This window comes from Tenrec ecaudatus, chromosome 11 (genome assembly GCF_050624435.1).
Source record: "Tenrec ecaudatus isolate mTenEca1 chromosome 11, mTenEca1.hap1, whole genome shotgun sequence".
Taxonomy (NCBI): domain Eukaryota; kingdom Metazoa; phylum Chordata; class Mammalia; order Afrosoricida; family Tenrecidae; genus Tenrec; species Tenrec ecaudatus.
The window spans coordinates 4221504-4242013 of NC_134540.1; the positions used below are offsets into that span (position 1 = coordinate 4221504).

At 51.6% G+C, this 20510-nt stretch overlaps 1 protein-coding gene, 2 non-coding genes and 1 pseudogene across 4 annotated transcripts; all 4 read left to right on the plus strand.

The window, feature by feature from the left end:
- Window positions 1–3542: 3542 nt before the first annotated feature.
- Window positions 3543–7482, plus strand: RPL21 (ribosomal protein L21). Of its 2 annotated transcripts, none has more exons than XM_075562791.1 (6): window positions 3543–3617; window positions 5830–5908; window positions 6210–6271; window positions 6580–6692; window positions 7051–7201; window positions 7368–7482. In XM_075562791.1, exons 2-6 carry the CDS (start codon window positions 5842–5844, stop codon window positions 7455–7457), a joined length of 483 nt encoding a protein of 160 aa, XP_075418906.1. In that variant the 5' UTR covers window positions 3543–3617; window positions 5830–5841; the 3' UTR covers window positions 7458–7482. The 2 variants fall into 2 exon arrangements, with proteins under 2 accessions (XP_075418906.1, XP_075418907.1); XM_075562792.1 differs by lacking the exon at window positions 3543–3617 and adding an exon at window positions 3642–3710.
- On the plus strand, window positions 6411–6482 carry LOC142461982 (small nucleolar RNA SNORD102). The gene has a single exon (XR_012787137.1). It is a non-coding gene; the product is annotated as a small nucleolar RNA SNORD102 (small nucleolar RNA).
- Window positions 6731–6857, plus strand: LOC142462054 (small nucleolar RNA SNORA27). Its single transcript, XR_012787199.1, has one exon. It is a non-coding gene; the product is annotated as a small nucleolar RNA SNORA27 (small nucleolar RNA).
- An 11468-nt stretch (window positions 7483–18950) lies between the features above and the next one.
- On the plus strand, window positions 18951–19300 carry LOC142461668 (huntingtin-interacting protein K pseudogene; annotated as a pseudogene).
- The last annotated feature ends 1210 nt before the right edge of the window (window positions 19301–20510 follow it).

The following is a 20510-nucleotide window of genomic DNA, read 5'->3' on the forward strand; positions in this document are numbered from 1 at the left end:
TCGACACCTCCTGATCACACAGGCTGATGTGCTTCTTCCATGTGGGCTTTGTTGCTTCTCTGCTCAATGGCCGCTTTTTTTGACAATGAGCCTTTAAGATCCCAGACAGTATATTTTATTAATTTATTATTAATCATTTTATTAGGAGCCTTACAGATAGTACAACAATCCATAATTCAGTTAGATCCAGCATAATTTTACAATTGCTACAACCATCAGTTTCAACACAATTTCTTTCTTCTTGAACTCTTTGTATCAGCTCCCCTTTCTCCCCTCCCTCTCCCACCTTACCCTGCAGGAACACTTATTGTTAGATTATATATTATTAATATTATTTTGCCATATCTTTTACCATCCAATGTATCCATTCGCCTGCAAATCTGTTATTCAGTCCCCTAGAGTGGGGTTATACAGCCATCATTGCTATCAGCTCCCCCTTCCCCCGTTCCTCTCTCTCTCTTCCCGTACCCTCAGGGAATCATTACTCCGGTTACTGTTTCTGAAGGGTTTTCTTGGCTTTCGCGTGTCAAACACTCTTAGTTAAACAAATGAACATACACAGGTCTAAGGTGATTAGGTAGGTAAAACAAAGACCTTAATAGTAAGGAGAGGAAATATTAAGGAGCTAGAGGATAGTTATGTGTTTCATCGGTGCTATGCCCCACCCTAGATTCATCATCCCTTCCATGTGGTCCTTTTGTGAGGGACTGTACACTTATCCTACAGGTGGGTTTTGGGTCTCCACTTTGTCCATGCTCCTTCACATCAATTTGATTGCTTGTTTTGAACTTCTGATACCTATCCACATCGACCCCTCAGGGTCACCCAGGCTGGTGTCCTTCTTCCACGTGGGCTTTGTGGCTTCCCTGCTAGATGGCCACTTAACTTCAAGCCTTTCATCTTTAAGCCAGATGCTACATCTTTAAATAGCTGGGCACCATCGGCTTTCTTCACCACATTTACTTATGCACCCGTTTGTCTTCAGCGATCATGTCAGAACAGTGAGTATCATACAGTGCCACATTATTAGAATAAACTGTTCTTGTTCTTAAGTGTGGTTTTAGTAGAGACTCAAAGTCCACCGGCTTTTAGGAAGAAGTTTGAAGAAACTGAAAGCTGCATTTCCACCACTACACTGTTCCTGCTCATTCCGTGAGGACAGCAAGGGTGGTCCCATAAGAATTCTGTTGGGAAACCTCACCTCGCTGATGATAAAGTCTTAATGTCTTGCCCCTGCAGACTTCTTTTTGTTCCCCAAACTCAAGGGCCATTGAAAAAGAACACGACTTGAATTTCTTGTGGGTGCCCAAACGGCCATTTTGACTTGGTGTAACGTACAAAGCATAGAATTCTTCAGGGAAGAAACTTCAAGCTTTTGTGAGGCAAACACAAAGCAACAGCAACATTTTGAAGGTGGAAAGTAGATAGATAGAGACACATATGGCACATTTTGTTGGCTTGCATGTTGCTATCAAGTTGGAAGCTATGTCACCAGTTTTAAACATAACAGCAAGATCATCCAGGGTGGGCAGGTTCCAGTGGACCTTCCAGACTAAGACAGGCAAGGAAGCAAAGGTTTGGCAACCTGCTCCTGAAAACTAACCCGTGAAAGTCCTATGGATCACAATAGGACATTCTTAGCTCATTGACTTTGGAGGGGCATGGGGGCGTCCATCCCAGGGGGTGACATCGTGTCTGGTCAAGTTGAGAGGGGCAGCAAAGGTAAGGGAGCCACCTCAGTTAGATGGACTGGCATGCCGGCAGTAATAATACCTGCTAAGGATCAAGAAGAGGTTGGATATGGCAGGACCAGGCAGCATTTACTTCTGTTGTGGATGGAGTTGCCTTGGGCATCAATGGACTCAACTGGCAACTGACGATGACACATTAACAAAAGCAACAGCTCACTGCTATCCCACCCATTCCAAGTCATAGTAACCCTATAGGACAGGGTATAACTGCCTCTGTGGCTTAAAGACCGATCTCTATGGGAGTTGACAACCTTACCTGTCACCTGAGGAGTGACTGGTGGCTTCAAACTCCTGACTTTGTGATTAGTAGGCCAACATGTAACCCACTCTGCCACCATGGTTCCTGGATAATTATGTCTTTTTTTAAGTCTCATCATGATGCCTTTGAACTTGATCTTGTTTTACTGTATAAATTTCCAAATTAATCTTGATTCACAAGGTGGTGCTGTTAGGTAAGCTGTAGGCTGCTAAGAGCAAGGGTGGTAGTAAATTTAATCACTGCGAGTCAGATTCCACTGGATGGCAGTGTTTGTTGTTCTTTTTAACCGACATTTCTAAATGTTTGATGGTGCAGTTTCTATGCCCACCACTGTTCCCAAGTGAGTTTCTCTAGGGCATACGTTTGGACGTGGAATGCGGGGCCTTAAAGCAGCGCTTCTCCACCTTCCTCATGCAGCGACCCTTTCATACAGTTCCACGGGTTGTGGTGGCCCCCAACCATAACATTACTTTTGTTGCTACTTCATAGTTGTAAGTTTGCTGCTGTTATGAATCATCATGTAAAATATCTGATATGCAGGATGTATTTTCATTGTTATAAGTTGAACATCATTAAAGCCTAGTGATGAATCGCAAAAGCAAGATGTAATTATATATTATGAAATATTTACTTCTAATTACAAATAAATGAAATTTTGTCTTGAAGCATGGTGTAGCATGGGTACTCCACTGTGGGCGTTTATCTGCATGTGGGCGGACCTCCCTGGAGAACATAGAGCCTGTCTTGGTTCCTAAGACCATCAGAAATATGTTTTCCGATGGTCTTAGGCGACCCCTGTGAAAGGGTCCTTTGACACCCCTTTCCAAAGGGTCGCAACCCACTGGTTGAGAACCGCTGTCTTAAAGGATCCCTGGGGTGTAGTAGTGGCTCCGAGTTGGGCTGCAAGCTGCAAGGTCTGCAGTTCGAAACCACCAGTCTCTCCTCAGGGGACAGAGGGAGCTTTTCCGCACAGAGTGAGTCTGGGAAACCCAGAGGGGCAGTTCCACCCTGTCCTATAGGGTCGCGGTGAGTTAGTATTATGCAATGGCAGTGAGTTTGGAGTTTTGGTTTGCTAGGGCATAACATTTGAAACTTTCAATTATACCAGATTTTTCCAGATTGCTCGCAGCAATTTACGCACCTAAACTACGTGTGGACCCTCCGAGAAACAGAAAACTCTTGCGAAGACAAACGGGGTGATACCCTCGCCTCACTACGGCTGAAAGTTAGCACACACGTTCCCGTGAACCAAAGAGCCCGCGCCCGCGGACGCGCACGCACGCCAACTTCCGGTTTCGGCTCTGACGCCGCGCCTGACGGCATGACGCTCGGCGTAGCGTCCTGATGCTGCCTTGGAAGGCCCCCTCTCCGGGCTGCCTGGAAATATCCGAGGGTCAGCAGTTGTAGTTTGGTCAGCTCTCTCGCAACAGAGGGCACTGGCTTCACAGACCCGGGCCCTTGCTCTCGGGAGCGACTCCTCCCCGGGGCTAAGCCGCGGCTTTCGGCCGCTGGTTCCTTCAGGCGGCGCCGCGGACAGCCCGCAGGTCCTTGAAAGTCGTGCGCAGCGGCCCGCCCCCTTCTTTTCGGCCGGAACCGCCATCTTGCAGGTAGGGCGTGCGCGTGGCTCCCGGCGCCTGGGGTTTTGCAGGCGCGAGCCCGGGCCCAGGAACCCCGAAAGCGAAGCAGCACGACCCCGAAGGGCAGTCGGTCTCACCTGGGGTCTGCGGGCGGGCGGAGCCGGGGACGGAGGGCCGGGCTGCGGTGCTGCAGGCCCCGCCGGGGGACAGGTCGCTGCGATGGGACGAGACCGAGCGTCGTCTGGGAGGCCGCCGGCCCCACCTTCCCACTGCCTCAGCCCCGGGCCTGGTGTCTCGGGCGGTCGCCGGGGCCTTCCTTGCGGCGGGAGGGCTTGTGGCCATTGTGGGACGCGAGCGTGACGGGGTGGCGGGAACGGCGCTGGGGACCCCGTTTCGGTGGCATCCTGGGCCCGCACCGCGCCCTCCAACCTCCCTGAGCACGTCCTGACTTCCGAACGCTTTCCCACGTAGAGCCCGGATCGTAAGCACCTCCGTGTGCGCCCAGAGGAGGTGTTGTCTGATTCTAGGACTTGCACGTGTTTGGTATTTTGGGGTGTCCTGGATAGGAGGGGCAGGGAAAAAGGCACCTGACTCAGCCTTCATTTTTTCATGTGTGGGTTAACCTCTAGCTTCAGAAGCCTTAGGCAGCATCGGAATGGAATCTGGTATTGGCTCCCAGTAAGATCGGTATCCTCTAGTCTTATCTATGGAAGGCTTTGTCTCCCGGGCTACGGACCTGTCAGGAGAGGTCAGTGAGGGGCAGTGACAATGAAGAAGGCCCCAAGGAGATGGATCCACACGGTGGCTGCAGCCATGGCCTCAAACCTAAGAAGGATGGTGCAGACCAGGCAATGTTTCATTCGGTTGTGTGTAACGTTGCCGTGAGTCGAACAGACACGGTGCAGCCTGACAGAGCCTGCCCTAAGGCAGTGCCCGCGAAAATGGTCTTGTGAGAAGGGGTTTCTTACCTGAGGAAACGGGTTTGTTGGGGGGAAGGCCGGGCGAGGCCTCTGGAGACAGAAATAACTTGCAGTCTATTGTGGCCTGGACCTGCAGGGCATCTCCATTTATAAGCAAGTCCATAAATACAGGGGACCTTGACAGCGAGGTGCTTGGGATTTAGAGGTAGACGGCTGCCTCACACTTGGCCCTGGAAAGGGTCCTGTGGCATGTAGACGCGAGAGTCGTTCAACGTGAAACCCAAACACAGCTGCCACCAATTTAGTTCGTAGTGATTGTAAAGGACAGGTAGAACTGCCTCTGGATTTCCCAGACTTTTAACTCCTTATGAGAGTAGAAAGCCTGTCTTCTTTTTTGGAGTTAAAGGAGCGTTTGGAGACCAGCTTTTATTTTTAATGCCTGAGGCACTGCTGCCACATTTAACTAAGCCTTGTGGTTGGAGCTGCTGCTGGAGGTGCTTCTGCCCTTGAAGGAACAGAGATCAGAAGCACTCCTCAGGGCGGCTGGATGGGCCTTTGGGGAAAGTTGATAGAGAATGCCTATAGATAAGGGTGCCTTAGGACTCCTGGCAGACCCAGGTGGGGTTGAGGCTGCTCCTTCCCCTGCTCTGCTACCCTGTGCGTTTCCTAGTGAGCAGGTTACGTGAGAGGAAGGTGAGGCTTCCTCTCCCGGCAAGAGTTCCAATCTCAAATCTATAGGGAATCCTACCCTGTCCTATAGGGTGTCAGAATTGACGCAGTGGCACTGGGTGTGGGTTTTGTGTGACGCGGATGGAGGTGGTGGTGGTGATTAAGTAACTGGAAATGTGAACCACGTTCGCATTTTGTGACAGGTCTTATGTGTGAAAGAGAGGCCAGGTAGGAAAGCGTGGTGGCCACCCTAGGGTTGGATTGATACGTGGTGTACAATTTGGGGGCTGGCTCTTGGGGCACTCTAACTTGTACTCCAGTGCCATTGGCAACCAGAGGGAGCTGTGCCTGTCGAGAGGGTGGGGTCTTGTTGGGTTCATAAGGCCTAAGGAGAGGCTAGTGGCTTGGCTTGTGGTTTCCAGTTTAGGGTTTGGGGCCTGTGCCCTGGTCTGGTGCCTGCCTGCCTCCTTCCTGGGTGGGGGAATCTGAGGGAGCGAGTCTGGGTTATAGGACAGTCTGGTGGGTTTATCTTTGAAAGGAAATAGGCTTGGTCTCCAGCTTTTTATAAGTGCGCCCTAACTGCTTAGTCCGCTAACAAGGGCCACAGGCCCTTCTCGATGTTCACATAACACTTTTATACTTTGTGTTCTCAGTGACCTGCCAAAATGACGAACACCAAGGGAAAGAGGAGGGGCACCCGCTACATGTTCTCCAGGCCCTTCAGGAAGCATGGTGAGTCGACCATCCCCAGTGGGAAGCCAGCGGGCGGGCTCCCGCAGAGTATTCCTTAAGTGGCTTTCCGTGACCGGGCCCACCCACCCAGCTTACTGTATCATGGATAAAAATTAGGCCTTTTATATAGCAGTTTCTTAGCTAAATAACTACTTAGTGGCCCAGAATGAAGCTTTGGTTTCTTGTGATCCAGTAGCTTTTGCTTTTAGGAGACTAGAGTGTACCTGTTTGTGTGCGTGCGCTGGTGGCGAATGAATCTTAGGCCGCATGCTATCTTGATGTTGGTCATGCTGTCTTGCAGGCGTCGTTCCCCTGGCCACGTACATGCGAATCTACAAGAAAGGTGACATTGTGGACATCAAGGTAAGCATCAAGGTTGGCCCGAAACAGTGGGGTTTGGTCTTAATCAGAAGGCATGCTGCCAGGTTTAATGATTGACCGGGATGGAGATGGCTGTTGATAAGCTTTCTTCTGTCCGAATTTCTACGCAGCCAGGCACTTGAGCTTGATGATGATGATCTGTTTGATTGCTTTGAAGCAATGTGAAAAATCCATTTCACCGGCTCTGAGAGCTCCAAGCTGCCACGTGAAAACCCAGTCTGGGCAGTTTAGCTGTGAGGTGGGGTTAAAAGGCAGGAGGTGCTGCGGGTCTAACGGTCTTTTTCTCCCAGGGCATGGGCACTGTTCAGAAGGGGATGCCACACAAATGCTACCACGGCAAAACCGGACGCGTCTACAACGTGACCCAGCACGCTGTCGGCATTATTGTGAACAAGCAAGTCAAGTATGTGATGTCATACTTCTCGGGGGAACTCAGGCACACACCCCCTTTTCACTTTGCCAATTGGACTTATGTCTTTATTGGTCATTCAAGTGGGGCAAAAGAAATATCCTTTTTAAACTCAGGCAAACTGGGTGTTTGTCTTGGATCCTGTCAGAGGAAACAGGTTGTGGTGGGCTTTCTGGGTAGCGTAGCCTCGTGTTGTGGTTTTGAGCCTGTCAGACAGTTTTGAGACTGGGCCCGCTGGTTGTGTTTCAGTGGCTTGTGTCTTTAAGACTTCTTTCTTAATGAGAGTGCCCAGCAATCTCCTCGGGATTGGGGTTCTGTCTCTGTCGGGCTCTCATCAGTTTGTTCTTTCCAGGGGCAAGATCCTCGCCAAGAGAATCAACGTGCGCATTGAGCACATTAAGCACTCGAAGAGCCGGGACAGCTTCCTGAAGCGCGTGAAGGAGAACGACCAGAAGAAGAAGGAGGCCAAGGAGAAGGGCACCTGGGTGCAGCTGAAGCGCCAGGTGAGGGCTGGACAGGAGGGAGGGGGGGTGGTGGTGGCTCTGAAAGTTTCCTCTCTGGACAGAAGGTAACGCCGTAGAGTTGAGTGCAGTGGGCTGTGAGCGGTTTGCAGTTCTGTTACTAGAACTTCATGTAATTACTTGGTCCCCTGTGCTTTTATTTTAACAGCCTGCCCCTCCACGAGAGGCCCACTTTGTGCGGACCAATGGGAAGGAGCCCGAGCTGCTGGAGCCCATCCCCTATGAGTTCATGGCCTAGTCTGAAATAAAGCTGCCCTGGAAAAGCCTTGTGAGCTCCTGGTTTTCATTGCGTGGGGCACCCAGCTTCTGCCTGGATGGGCTTGTTCTTGAAAGCATGCCAGGCTTCCTCGGTCACATGGCGTGGGGTGCCTTTCAACAAGGCGTGGACTCCCCTTGTTCCTGAGACCAGGTTCTTAGCCAAAATTGTTTTGTGGGAAAATGGAGGGTGCCCCTGAGACTCCTTCCTGGCCTGACCAGGTGTGCACATGACCTTGACTGCCATAGCCAGTGTTCCTAGAGGCAGACTGTTCTTAATGGGTATCAGATTAACAAGGGGGCATGGTGTGGACCACAAAGCCCGGGGTGAGTACTACTCTGGGGTGGGTGCCGTCAGGTCCATTCCAACCTGCGACCTCATGAAGCAGCAGAGCTTTCCCATAGCGCTAGCTTGGCTGGAGTATGCAAGCCGGTCACCAGGGTGTTCTGCCCCAGTGCCCCTGAGGGTTTGAACCACCAGCCGTCCGTGATGAAGTCCACAGTTGGGTCTCGCTGTGATCCGTCCAGTGTGGATTTAACCTAGAGGTGACAAGGAGGGGTGCCCCCATTTTGTGGCCAGGAGAAAGTGTGTCACATCCACCACGGCCCTGGCTTAGGCCTTGAAGCCCTTCTCCCAGCCTCTACGTGCATTCACCCACAATGCCCAGCTCTGCTGTCGGTTGGGTGTTCGAACCTGCCAGTCACTGCAGAAGAACAGGCAGTCTGCTGTGTGAAAACGTGCAGCCTCAAACCCAAACGGCAGCTGTAGGTCTCTGTCAGCATGGTCTCAGGCAGCGGTTCTTGGCTTCAGCTGTCTTAATACTTGTTTACGCCCCAGTCTTGAAGATTCAGCACAGAATATACTCGATGCATGGTTTTCTGTTAACAGGGTGGGCTCCCTCAACTCCATGGGCACCAAATGATTTCTTGTTCCTAGCTGGTAACTGCTGTGGTTTCTGGCGGGGTGGTGGTGTCAGGGAGGAAGCTGGAGCGCTCGGGCAGTTCTGTGCTGTCCTACAGGTTTGCTGTGAGTCGGCATCGATTCAGTGGCAGTGAGTGGATAGTAGAATTAAAATTCACAGTAGCCAACGAATGAAAGTGGCCCAAGTGTCCGTCGACGAGTGCTAGGGAAATCGTGCTGCTCAGCACGCAGCAGAAGGGTATAGACCGGGAGCACTGCGTTGTGAACATACAGAGACACGGAGGCTGCAGTGCTTATGAAACAATTCTGCCTAGGTAGAAGTAGACTACAAAGATGCTCGTTGGTGGGGGTGAAGAAAGAGCAGGCTAGTTACTTTTGGTGATGGGGAAAATGGTGCCAAATGTGGATAAGGTGAGTGAACACGAGAGTGTAAGCGAGCATCCGAGTCCGGGTGGGTGGGTGCAGGAAAATGGCCCACAGATAAGTACCAGCCAGCCTCATTTGAGTCACTTCCAATTCGTAGCAACCCTAGAGGACAGTGAACCTCTGGGTTTCCAAGACTAACTTCCAGGGGCCGAACACACCCGTTCTCCATGGAGCAGCTAGTGGTCTTCTTAAGCCACCTAACAACACGGCCACCGTACAGGATGGGGTAGAACTGCTTGTTGGTAAAGACTGCAAAGCTCTCTTCCTTGGATCCTGGGTGGTTTTGAACTGCTGACGAGTGTACAGACATGGAAACCCTGTGTATGGGGCACTTCCGTGGTTACAGGGGAGGAGGCTAGGTGGTGACCTGCATTCTGAATGATGGGGTTGGGTTTCCAGCCAGCGCATCCCTTAGCACCACATCTGTCCTGGAGAAGGCCTGTGTGTCGCGATGGTGCCTCGCGGTTCAGCATAGCTCCCGGACTACGGCTGGGCAGGAAGACTTGAAGACCAGCAACATTCTGTATGGTTTCTGAGGGTAGACAGATGCTCTTAGTCCATGTGGCTCTGGGACGTTGAGGAGTGCTGGAAAAGGAGACCTCAGACCTGTCGGGGATTCGTGCCTACATCCTCCAGCTTCCCCGCGGTGGTTTTGTGCCGTTGAGTGGGATCTGAACCAGTCTGGCCATTCTCAGGTCTCAGGAATGTTCTTGCAATGCTGAGTTCCACATGGATTCTCATGTCTGGCCGTGATTAATCGCGAGAGCCTCGGATTTCAGTGCTCACTTTCTCTGAGGGTCCAGCTCTGTGCATGTTTGTAAGGGAACACTGTGCTGGGGTGCACTCAGTTGCGATCTCTTACCTGGGGGAGATTAAAAGTTGATTGGGACTACCTTCACGTGCAGATCACCTGTTCCTCAGTCCCTTTTCAGACTGGCTAGTGGAAGGAAATTCTACTTGAGCTAGCTGTAGGACCCTGTGTGGCTGGCACAGGACCAGGCAGTGTTTCCTTCTGTTGGGCGTAGGGGCACTGAGTTGGACAATGGCGAGGGGTTGGCCCTGCCGTGAGAGCAGCCTGATGCCCGTCCCTGGGAATGCTGGCTTCTAGGCAGGCGTCTTGTGGATTCCAACAGAAGCCAAACCCACTGCTGTAGAGTTGATTTGGATTCCCAGCTGCTGGAGCGAACTGGTTCCCAAGGCTAGCAGCAGTAGGCGGCCTCATCTCTGCTGTGGAGCAGCTGTTGGTTCAGGTGGCAGCCAGGTGCTTTAGCCACCGTGCCACCAGGACCCCTTGGTTTTGTACACGTGCTCCCCGGTACCAAGGTCTGGATGAAAGAGCATGCTCTTGAAAGCTTCTTTGGGATCCTGTGGCAAAAGAAAGGTTTATGGTGCTTCCATAATCCCACCAGCATAGTGCATCTTTGTGCTTGGATGGAAGAGAAGGCTCAGCTACAACAGTTGCTAAAACTTGGTGATGCAGATTGCTAAAATAGAAGCAGAGCAATTTAATTCATGTGGAGCGAGGATGATCCGCCCCGCAGCCTTCCCGGCTCCACACGGTGGTAGGAGTGAGGCAGCCCTGGAGCTGGCAGTGCAGAGTTGAGAAGCCCCCCGGCCGACTGGTGGAACCAGAGACCACAGACCCTAGCCCACTCTAAAGACCTGGAACTCTACTCGCCCCCTTGGCTCAGCTTTCAGCCAAACAATTGCCAGGGAACATCAGTGCTGCTGGTTACATTTTGGACCATTTAACACCTCAAGGTCAAGGGCTCAAACCCACCAGCCTCCCCTCGGGAGGAAGCAGAGGGTGGTTGCTTCTGTAGAAATAGACAGCGTGGAGGAACCATAGAGAGCAGTTCGCTCTCGTCTGGAGTCACGTTGGGGTCCAGTCCACGGCTGCAGGTACTTTGGTTTGTTCAGGTGAACAGTGCCATCCGAGTGTAGGCACAGATGGGATAATCGGCCATCTGAGATCAAAAGGGCAGCATTTGCCCCAGGACAAAGCCGAGGAGGCAGGACCCAAACCTAACCCACTGCCACCAAGTCCGTGTCGAAGCAGCAGTGCCAGAGGGCTGTAAACCCACGCGGGAGCAGACCGCCTCAACTCCCAAGAAGCGACTGGGGGGCTTGCCTGGACTTCCTGACTCTCATCCCAGCGGCTAACCCAGCAGGGGGGCACTTGGGCTGGATGGTAGGAAGAGGGTTGGGGAGTGTGGAGAGGAGGGACAGATGGCAGGCTGTTTTACGCAGCACCTGGGGGGAGTGACACAGACATCTAAGCCTGTTCCTGAGCCAGATAGGAAATCCATGGAAAGTGTTTGATTTAGGAACATAATTTCCCTGCCCTGCAGGAGGCAGCTCAGCATGAGTGGAGCTGCAGGTGGCGTCGTCGCCTCTCAAAAGAGGAGGAGACTGAGTGAACTCGGGAGAGGAAGTCAACAGTTTGGGGAGACCTCCCAGCAGACACATTCTGTCCTCTGTCCACCCGTGATTGAGACAGGATGAGTCTGAGGCCACTTGATGGCAGAGGGTTTGGTGTGGGTTTTTTTCACTCCTCCTCAGTGGAGCGCTGGTGGCTCAGTGGTTAAGGCTCAGCTGTGACCCCCAAAGTCTGCTGTTGGAACCCACGGGTGCTCCGGGAGAAAGGAGGCAGTCTAATGCTGTAAGATGGACAGCTTGGGAGACCCCACAGGGCAGTTCCACTTGGTCCTGTGGGGATTGACTGGGCTGGTTGGCCTTCCTCAAAGACAGTTCAACTCACCACAGCCCCCAGCTAGACTCTGCCTGACACACATTGCTGTCCTTAATCTGGCCGTCCACCTCCTGGGTCACACACCTCATGCTTCTCATTTCTGACCTACTTAGACAGCGTGCCCTGTACTTCCTACTTCCAGGGATTGAGCTCATGCTGTGTCTCAGGACAGGGTAGAGCTGCCCCTGGGGGTTTCCAAGACAGTCTCCCTCAGAGAGTGACCACTTGTAACCTCCACCCCACCAGGGCGCCTTGCTTTAATAGATAGTAATCACAGGCAGGACAAATTAAGAATCAAGACAATGTTTAAGACATTGTGGGGGTAGAAATGGGGAACAGACTACAATGATCAATGTATAAACCCCTCACCCCACCCTGCCCTGCGAGGCAAACCACAGAAACATGGACAAAAGGAGACAGTGGACGGTGTAAGATATGAAAATAATAGTTTATATTATAATAATAGTTTATATTATAGTCTGTGAGGGTGGGGGAGGGAGGGAGGGAAAAGGAGCTAAACCAAGGGCCCTAGCAGAACGTTTTGAAAATGATCATGGCAACATAGGTACCAATTGTGTTTGATACAACTGATGTGCGGATTGTGATGAGAGCTGTAACAATAAAATGACTTGTTAGCAATAATAAAAGACGTTGTGGGCAGGCCGGGGCTGTCCAAGAAGATGGCTCTGAAACAGCGCTGAACAGGTAAGGATGACTTCAAGGCTGTGGCAGAAACATAGACGACAACCATTGTCCATCCACAGAAACGAAGGGCTCTGGTGAGCTAGCGGGATGGATGTATTGGAGGACATGGGGGAGGAGGACCTTGTGTCTGGTGCACTGATAGCTTTCCTGAGTTGGTTGAGAGCCGGATTCTGTAAGCACCAGGAGGGAGAGGACCAAGAGGGCTGAGCCAGGAGAAGGCCTGCCCTGTGTGTGTCCATGCCTAGGGCCATGCCCAGGCTGCCGTGGGCAGTAAACGCAACAGTGACCTAGAAATGGTGGCTGACTTTGCCCGCCGCCTGGGGAGGTCTGCAGACAGGCAGGGTGCTTGATGTGGACTTGTCCTCCCAGTCCTCAGCACCTGCCTGCCGCCCAGACGGATCCGAGGTTAGCCGCGCCTCCTGTGCAGGTCCAGCACTTCGCCCAGAGCCTGGCGGGGAGCAGACTTGAGTCACTTTGTCTGAGCTGAGAAGACGGTGCTTCAAAGCCAGCATCTTGCTTTCCAGTCAGGACCCGGGATCCAGCTCAGTGGTGGCTGGGGGAGCATCGGCAAACTGTGGGAGGACGCTGAGCTCCCTAGTGCGGCCGCGACAAGTGGACATGTGTTTCCTTCCACTTCTGGAGGTGACAGCATTTTGATTCAAACCCAGCAGCCACTCCTCAGGAGCAAGGGGAGGATTCAGAGCCTTGGAAACCCAAGGGGGCAGTTGTGCTGTGTCCGTGAGGGTCTGTTAGCTTGAGGTTTCTAGAGAAATGAAACCGGTGACACGCACATACGTGTAAGAAAAAACGTGAGCGCAAGAAAGAGTTGTATGTCAGGAAGGCAGCCGAGGTCTGTCCCGCTCAAGGCCATAGGTCTCGTGCTAGCCAGGGCCCCTCTTTAGACTCACCCAGCAGCCAGAGGATCCAAGGGCCATAGGAACACGGCAGGCAGTCACAACCCCAGGGTTAACAGGCCACATGGGCCACCAACTCCAGAGCCAGGCAAGCAGGAAGGTAGAGGCCCAAGAGAAGTTCTCAATGCCTCTCTTATAAGAAGGCCACACCCCCAGGGGGCATCACCCGGAACCTCCACACAGGCACAGGGCTATCAAAACACTAGGGCTGCCGATATCCGTGACTTTCAGCACTTTAAAGAGGTCTTGTGCATCCGATTTATTTTGCATGGGTGGGCATAATTTAAGTCAACCACCAGGAGACCCTTTGGCAAAGTTTGACATGAGGGCTGGATCTCCAGCTGATTCAGTCCGTGAAGGGTTAATCCATTACTAAGTCTGATGGCGTTTGCGAATCACCTGGTGCTGCCCTTCCCACTCATTCTGCACACCCACTGCCGAGCATCTCTGTGACTCTGCCCACTCAGTGGCATTATCTTTCCACACCTCTTCAGCTCTCCTGCTCCCCTGGCCGTGCCATCATTTTACATAACTCCGGACACAAAGGCGAAATGAAACAGCAGAGCACACACGGCAGCAATCGAGGCTGACTATTTATAGCCCCTGGAGTTCGGCAGCTGCTTTATCTGCATTAACAATGCCGCGACGTATCAACCCAAGGATCCTTTCCCAGGAGCATGGAGTACCAGCTCTTTTGAACAAAAGTGTCGTGTAAATGCAGGACGGAGCATGAGTGTCACTGGGCGGAGGACAGTCTGAAGCACCGTTTCATTGGGTAGACTTATCTCCCCCTCCCCCAAACGGGATCTTTCTCCCCACAGGAACTGTGAGGCAGGTAATCCGATAAGCACACGTGTCAACAGGGATGGGGCGCCCTTCTGCTTCAAAAGGCCTGCACTTTGTCCTCTGGAAAGTGGAGGGTGCTTGTGGCAGACTCCAAGGGCGGCTCCCACTCATGCCCTCGTCTACACTTGATCAGGGATGAGGCCTGGATGCTCTGGTGGCAGTGGGCATGCCAGCCCTCTTCGCTACAAACTTGGGCCATCTCTTCCTCACTCAGCCGCGACCCTGTGCACAACCGAAGGAAACCCGGCACCATGCTGCCCCGTCTTCACAATTGTTACCGCACCTGAGCCCAGGGATGCAGCAGCCGCTGTGTCCGTCCGTCTGTCCATCACATTGAGGGCCTTCCTCCTTGTCACTGGTCTCCCCCGACAATATGCCCAAAGTACATAAGACGAAGTCTTGACTTCCTTGCCCCTGAGGAACGTTTTCTTCTTCCTAGGCAGGTCTGTTTGCGTCGTATGCGTGTGAAGGTTGGATACCGAGTAAAGGCGACCATTGAAGAATTGATGCATTTGAATTGTGGGGCTGCACAAGAGTGTGGAAAGCACCACGGACAGCTGAAAGGACAGACAGACCTTGCCCAGTGTTCACCAGAAAGCATTCTCAACATCATCTTATTTCGTAACAAAAAGAGGCAAGGATCCCCTCCTTCCTGCTTGGGCGAAGACGGCGTGATGGTCACTTGCAGAAACTGCCGACAGACTGAGAAGTCACCCAGACTCCCACCGCGGAGCTGTTGAACCCTGCCCGGGCCCACGCAGATCCACAGCAGACGCCACGGTAGACAGTGGATAGCGATGGCCTCTTGGGGGCTCCCCTTGTCACAGAAGGAGATGCCCTGTTCCAAGACGATCCAGCTAAATCAATGGTTCTCAACCTTCCTCATGGTGCAACCTTTTAATACAGTTCCTCATGTGGCGGTGGCCCCCCAACCATAAAATGATGTTCATTGCTACTTCATCACTGTCATTTTGCTACTGTGATGAATCAGGCGACCCCTGTGAAAGGGTCATTGGACCCCCAGGTTGAGAACCGCTGAGCTAAATGGGTAGAGGTTGCGTGGTGAACAGCCGAACATCAGTCCAACTTAAATCTGACAACTCATTTGAGGACGTTTCCCGGGACACTTCCTGACGAAAGTCGTTGGCTCTCAAAGCCACCCTGTTGGGAAATTGGGCACGCACATGCTGTTGCGCCTTTCCATCCCACACCACGAGCAGAACGTCAGCCAACAAAATCACAGGGGGCCTCCAATGTGCCAGGAGCCCCGTGTTACCTGAGTCCCTCTCCTCAGGCAGAAAGATGGGCGACAGAGACTCTGCCATCGAGCCGTGTCGGTTGAGATCAGCACTGTTCTCGGTGCCTGAGAGAGGAAGTGGGAGCCAGGGCTGGGTGGTGGCAGCGTGCTCAGAGAGCTTACACAGAGAGCAGTCGCCGCCTTACCCCTAGTGCACTTCTGGGTTTGTCAGCGCTACTCGATCGAGAAGGGTAGAGGAGGGAAGAACCCGAGAAGCGGGAAGTGGCAATGACAGCACTTGGCGATGGGTTGATGTGGACGCGAGAGTCAGGGTTGACACAGGCTGAAAGTTCTGGATGGAGGCACAGGCCTGTGTACTGGGCCCTTGCTCAAAGAGCATTTGTCCTCGGCGCCTCACCCCGATCGGTTCAACAGTTTCACGAGTGATTCCATTTCCAGACCCTGCTCCCTGTCGATCCTTCCGTGAGAAATACCATGCACTAACGATGAGTCAGAGTGGGAGTCCTGGTGACACTGTGGGTTAAGCACCGGGCTGCTAATTGAAAGGCAGTTGGAACCCATCAGCGGGGAAGATGAGCAGTCTGCGTCCAGAAAGGGTTCCAGCCTCAGAAGCCACTTCGGGGCGGTTCCCCTCCACTGGAGCAGGATGGCCGGCAGTGGCAGTGGGTTTGTAAGAGCCAAGGGTTGTCCTGGGAGCTGGCAATACCATGGTGAGTCAAACGTTCTTAAATGACAGTGTCCCCAAGCTTTCCTGTAGCTGATTTATCCTCGTGGTCTAAGTCTGGAAGCTGCCGAACCCTGTCCACTTTGGGTGGCCCTGCGGTGTTTGCAATACCAGTGACGTAGCTGCCAGCATCACGGCACCACACAAGCCTCCGCAGCACGACACACTGACAACCGGCGCTCATGAAAGGAGCAGTCAAACATCAAACGATGCACTGCTTTGGGCCAGTCAGCGGCACAAGATCTCTCTACGTGCTGAGAAGCAAGGATGCTCCATGAGGACTACGGTGCACCTGACCCAAGTCCTGGCATTTCCAATGGGCCACGTGCATGTGAACGTTGGTCACAGAGTCAGGAAGACAGGAGAAGAATGGATGCCCTTGAAGGATGGGGCTCTGAAGAATATTGGAAGCACCACGGGCTGCCAGAAGTACAGACAAATCTGTCTTGAAAGAAGGACAGCCGGCATGCTCCTTAGAAGCGAGTGTGGTGAGACTGCCTGCCTCACGTGCTTTGGAGAGTCACCTCCTGGAAAGGGGCCCCCGGCTCAGGCAGGCAGAGGGAGGGGCAGCGAGAAGAGGAAGAGCCTCAGGAGAGAGACCGACGCCGGGGCGCAGCGTTGGGCTCCACTATACGAACAGTTGCGAAGACGGCGCAGGACTGGGCCGGGCGCGTGCTGTTCTGTTGTGCACAGGATCGCTGTGGGTCAGAACTGACCCAATAGCAACCCCACGACTACAGCACACAGTCACGAAAACCCAACTTCTAGTTAAATGAACCCAAAGCCTCACTCACATCAAGGCCCACCTGAGTCAATTCCTTTAACCCAATCCACAATGTCCAGCTCCCAACAAGGATCACACGGATCAGCATATAAGCCCCTCCCAGAGGGCCGAACGACAGAAAAGTGGGTGAATGGCGACAGGGGACGAGGTAAGATATGGAGATAATAATCTATAACTTGTCAAGGGCTCAAGGAGAAAGCAAATGCTTTGAAAACGATGAATGCAGCATTGGTACAATGTGCTTGACACAATGGATGAATGTATGGCTTGTGATAAGAGATGTAAGAGCCCCCAATAAAAGTAATTAATAAAAAAAAAGTAGTTAATAAAAAACAAACAACAAAAACCGTCTCAACAGCACCTGTTGAGAACAATGTAAATGACGGTGTGTTTATAACTTCATATCCCAATTATTCACTGCTAGTATTGAGGAAGACTGTTGACTTTTGTATATTTACCTTGTATCCTATGACTTTGCTATAATTGCTTATTAGTTCCACAAAGTTTTCAGTCGATTCTCGGATTTTCTACGCTGGCAATCGTGTCATCTGTAAACAAAGAGTTTTATTTTCCCCAAATCTGTCTCTTTTATTTCCTTTTCTTGACATATTACATTAACTCTCAGCTGGATGTTGCGTCCGAGCAGTGATGGTTGGGGGTGGGAGGAGCCGTCCCTTGTTGGCGGGAAAGCATCTCCTCTAGGTTCTCACGGTTAAACACGACGCCAGCGTTAGCACTGTTACGGATGTGCTTTATTGGCTCTGGGAGGCTCCCCTCTATTCCTAGTTTGCTTCGCGTTCCCATCACGAGTGTGCTCAGTTTTACCAGGCATATGCATTTTCCTCCTTGGCCCATTGATGCAATTCCTTGAGTTGATTTTTCAGTTTGCTTTTTTTTTTTAATGCCTGGATTAAATCCTGCTTGTTCAGGGTGTTTAATGCTTGTTCTACATTGTTAGATGTGATGTGCAGCGTTTTAGGACTTTGCATCCATGCTCATGGGAGATAGTGTCTGTGATTGTGCGCTTCCCCACCCCTCTGTCAGTGCATCACACTGGGAGGCTTCCACGTGGCTGTGATGCTGGAAGGGGGCCACTGGTATTTCAAATACGATCAGGGTCACCCCTGCCCGGCAGGTTTCAGTGGAGCTTACAGACGGAAATCTACTTCTGGAAACATGAACTAGTGGGAACCGAATGAGTATTAAGGGAACACCGTCAACAGTGTGCCTCCGATTGGAAGGCACTCAATATGAGCGAGGAGGAAGAACACCTACCTCCTCAAAGCACAGTGGACTTCTACACATGGAGTACTACTTCTAGCTCCTTTTCTAAACTGCATAAATCAGACTGAGGAGAAGCTGCTGTGAACATCCATTCATAATCGGGATATGGAACGTCCAGAACATGAATCTAGGGAAAGTGGAAATCGTCAAGAATGAAATGGAACACGAAAGGTGATTTGGGCGTCGGAAAACGGAAATGCACCAGTATTGCCCATTTTGAAGCAGACAGCAGATCATCTATCATACTGAGGAAGACAACTCGAAGAGGAGTGGAGTCGGACTTACTGTCAAAAGGAAAACTTCAGGATCTACTCAGAAGGGCGACGCTGTCAGTAATAGAAGTATATCCACATGCTGACAAGGAATAGCTGTAAATAATACAGCTATTATTTAAATCTGCACCAACACAAATCCCAAAGATGAAGAGACTGGAGATGTGTACCAATGTCTGCCGTCTGAAATGAACCCAATATGGAATCAAGATGCAGTGATGGTTACTGGCGACAGGGATTCTAAACATGGAAACAAGGAAGAAGAATCAGTCGTCCTAAGTGTGGCTTGGGCAAAAGAAACACCACTGAAGCTCACAAGGGATAGAATTTTGCAAAAGCAATGGCTTATTCCTTGCAGTGAACTTTTTTCAACAACACAAATGGTGACTGTGCACGTGGACCGTAATCAGATGTAATACAGAGGAATCAAATTGGCTCTGTCTGAGAAGTGACATCAGTCAGAACAAGGCCAGGGTCTGACTGTGGAACAGATCATCAATGGATCCTAGGCAAACTCAAGTTGAAGCTGAGAAAATTGTAACAAGTTCATGACTGCTATGATATGACTTTGGGGCATGCTGGGATCGATATGGCAACTGAGGGGGATGTGGACCTGGAGGTGGCTGGAGACAGACCAGTGGGCCACCTCGGAAGCATGACAGTGGTGCAGGGGACCTGAGGCCAGCTACCGACTATGCGGAGGAAAAGGAGATCCAGAGTTCCAACCTGGGACAGCCATGTCCGTGACTGGAGACAGACGCTCCAGGGAACAGAAAGCCAAACCGGATCGGGAGAAGGAATTGGCAAAATTCCCCACCCAGAAGGAAGATCTGGAGCTGAGAGTGGTCTCTAGAGATGAGATCTGCAGTGCAGCCACGGGCGGAGCTTGTGGGGCACATGGGCAATGCGGTGGAGGCTCCTGTTGCACTGACCCACTGATTTGTGGACAGCACTGGACTAATGTATTGCAGTAAAGACGCTTTCGTTGTATTAAAAACACGCGCGCGTGTGTGTGTGTGTGTGTGTGTGTGTGTGTGTGTGTGTGTATGGCTTTGAGCCCATCCGACCTGGATGTAGAAAGCATCTCAAGAGCACAGTTGACACAGTGAACAGCAGTGGATGAGTTGCGGGAGGACATCAAGAACACCGTGCACGAGGTGCTTGAGACAGTGGATGCTTGGATTGTTATAAGCGCCCCAGTAAAATGATCTTTTAATAACCACAATAATAAAAAAGAACGTCACATGTGAAGAAAATAAAAGGTCATTAAAGAAGACCGTCTGTGCCTCCTGCAGCACCCCCCTCTTTGTTCCTTGTTTTTCAGTTTGGGAAGCTTCTATTGGCCTGGCCCCATTCTTCCCTCAGCCTTGTCCAGTCTGCACTGAGCCATCTAGGAAGCTCTGATTGGTTTCCTGCACCCCCCCCCACTCCACCCCACCCCCTCTTAGAGTTCTAATCTCTCTGCTTACATTACCCAGAGCTATTTGTAGAGTGCCCAGTTTTTTCTTTTTTTTCCTGAAAAAAACTGCAAGCCCTGGGACCTTTACAAGTGTTTCTTTCCCCAGCTCCTCCCCCCTCCCTCCCTCCTCCCTCCCTCAGCCTTTTAACCCTCTCACTCCCTGCTCTGTGAGTTTCTGAGATGATAACCTTTTTGCTGGGAGTAGAAAGCCCTGTCTTTCTCCTATGGAGCAGCTGGTGGTTTTGAACTGCTGACCTTGTGATGAGCAGCCCAGCTATTAGCCACTGCGCCACCAGACCCACATGAACCACAGCTATTTTAAATTCCTAGTCTGATGAGTCCAAATCTCAGTCACGTCTGAACTGGGGTCTGATGCTCTATCTTTGCAGACCGGGCTTTTAACATGTCGGTAATTTTTGTTGTTGTTGAAAGATAGACTTAAGTGGGCCAATGATGTGAGGTTTTATGTATCTGTCTGGGAGTGGTTTTACTGATTGTTGGGTATTGTAGGTGTTAGAGACTAATGCTTCCTCCATCCCCTCTGCTGTCTGTGGGTTTCTCTTGAGGGCCGGCAGTTCCCTCCAGCCTAACTCCCCCGTCATGATACAGGAGTCCAACAGGCGGATGTTAGCTGTGGGTGGAAGGGAAGCATTCTGTACTGCTATCATTAGATCAGATCCTCTTAGCGTT

Excerpts from the sequence above, each read along its gene's own strand:
- RPL21 (XM_075562791.1), top strand. The coding sequence starts at position 5,842 with ATGACGAACACCAAGGGAAAGAGGAGGGGCACCCGCTACATGTTCTCC. Across the intron at positions 5,909-6,209 it reads CAGGCCCTTCAGGAAGCATG|GCGTCGTTCCCCTGGCCACG; the intron begins GTGAGTCGACCA and ends GCTGTCTTGCAG. Across the intron at positions 7,202-7,367 it reads GGGTGCAGCTGAAGCGCCAG|CCTGCCCCTCCACGAGAGGC; the intron begins GTGAGGGCTGGA and ends TTATTTTAACAG.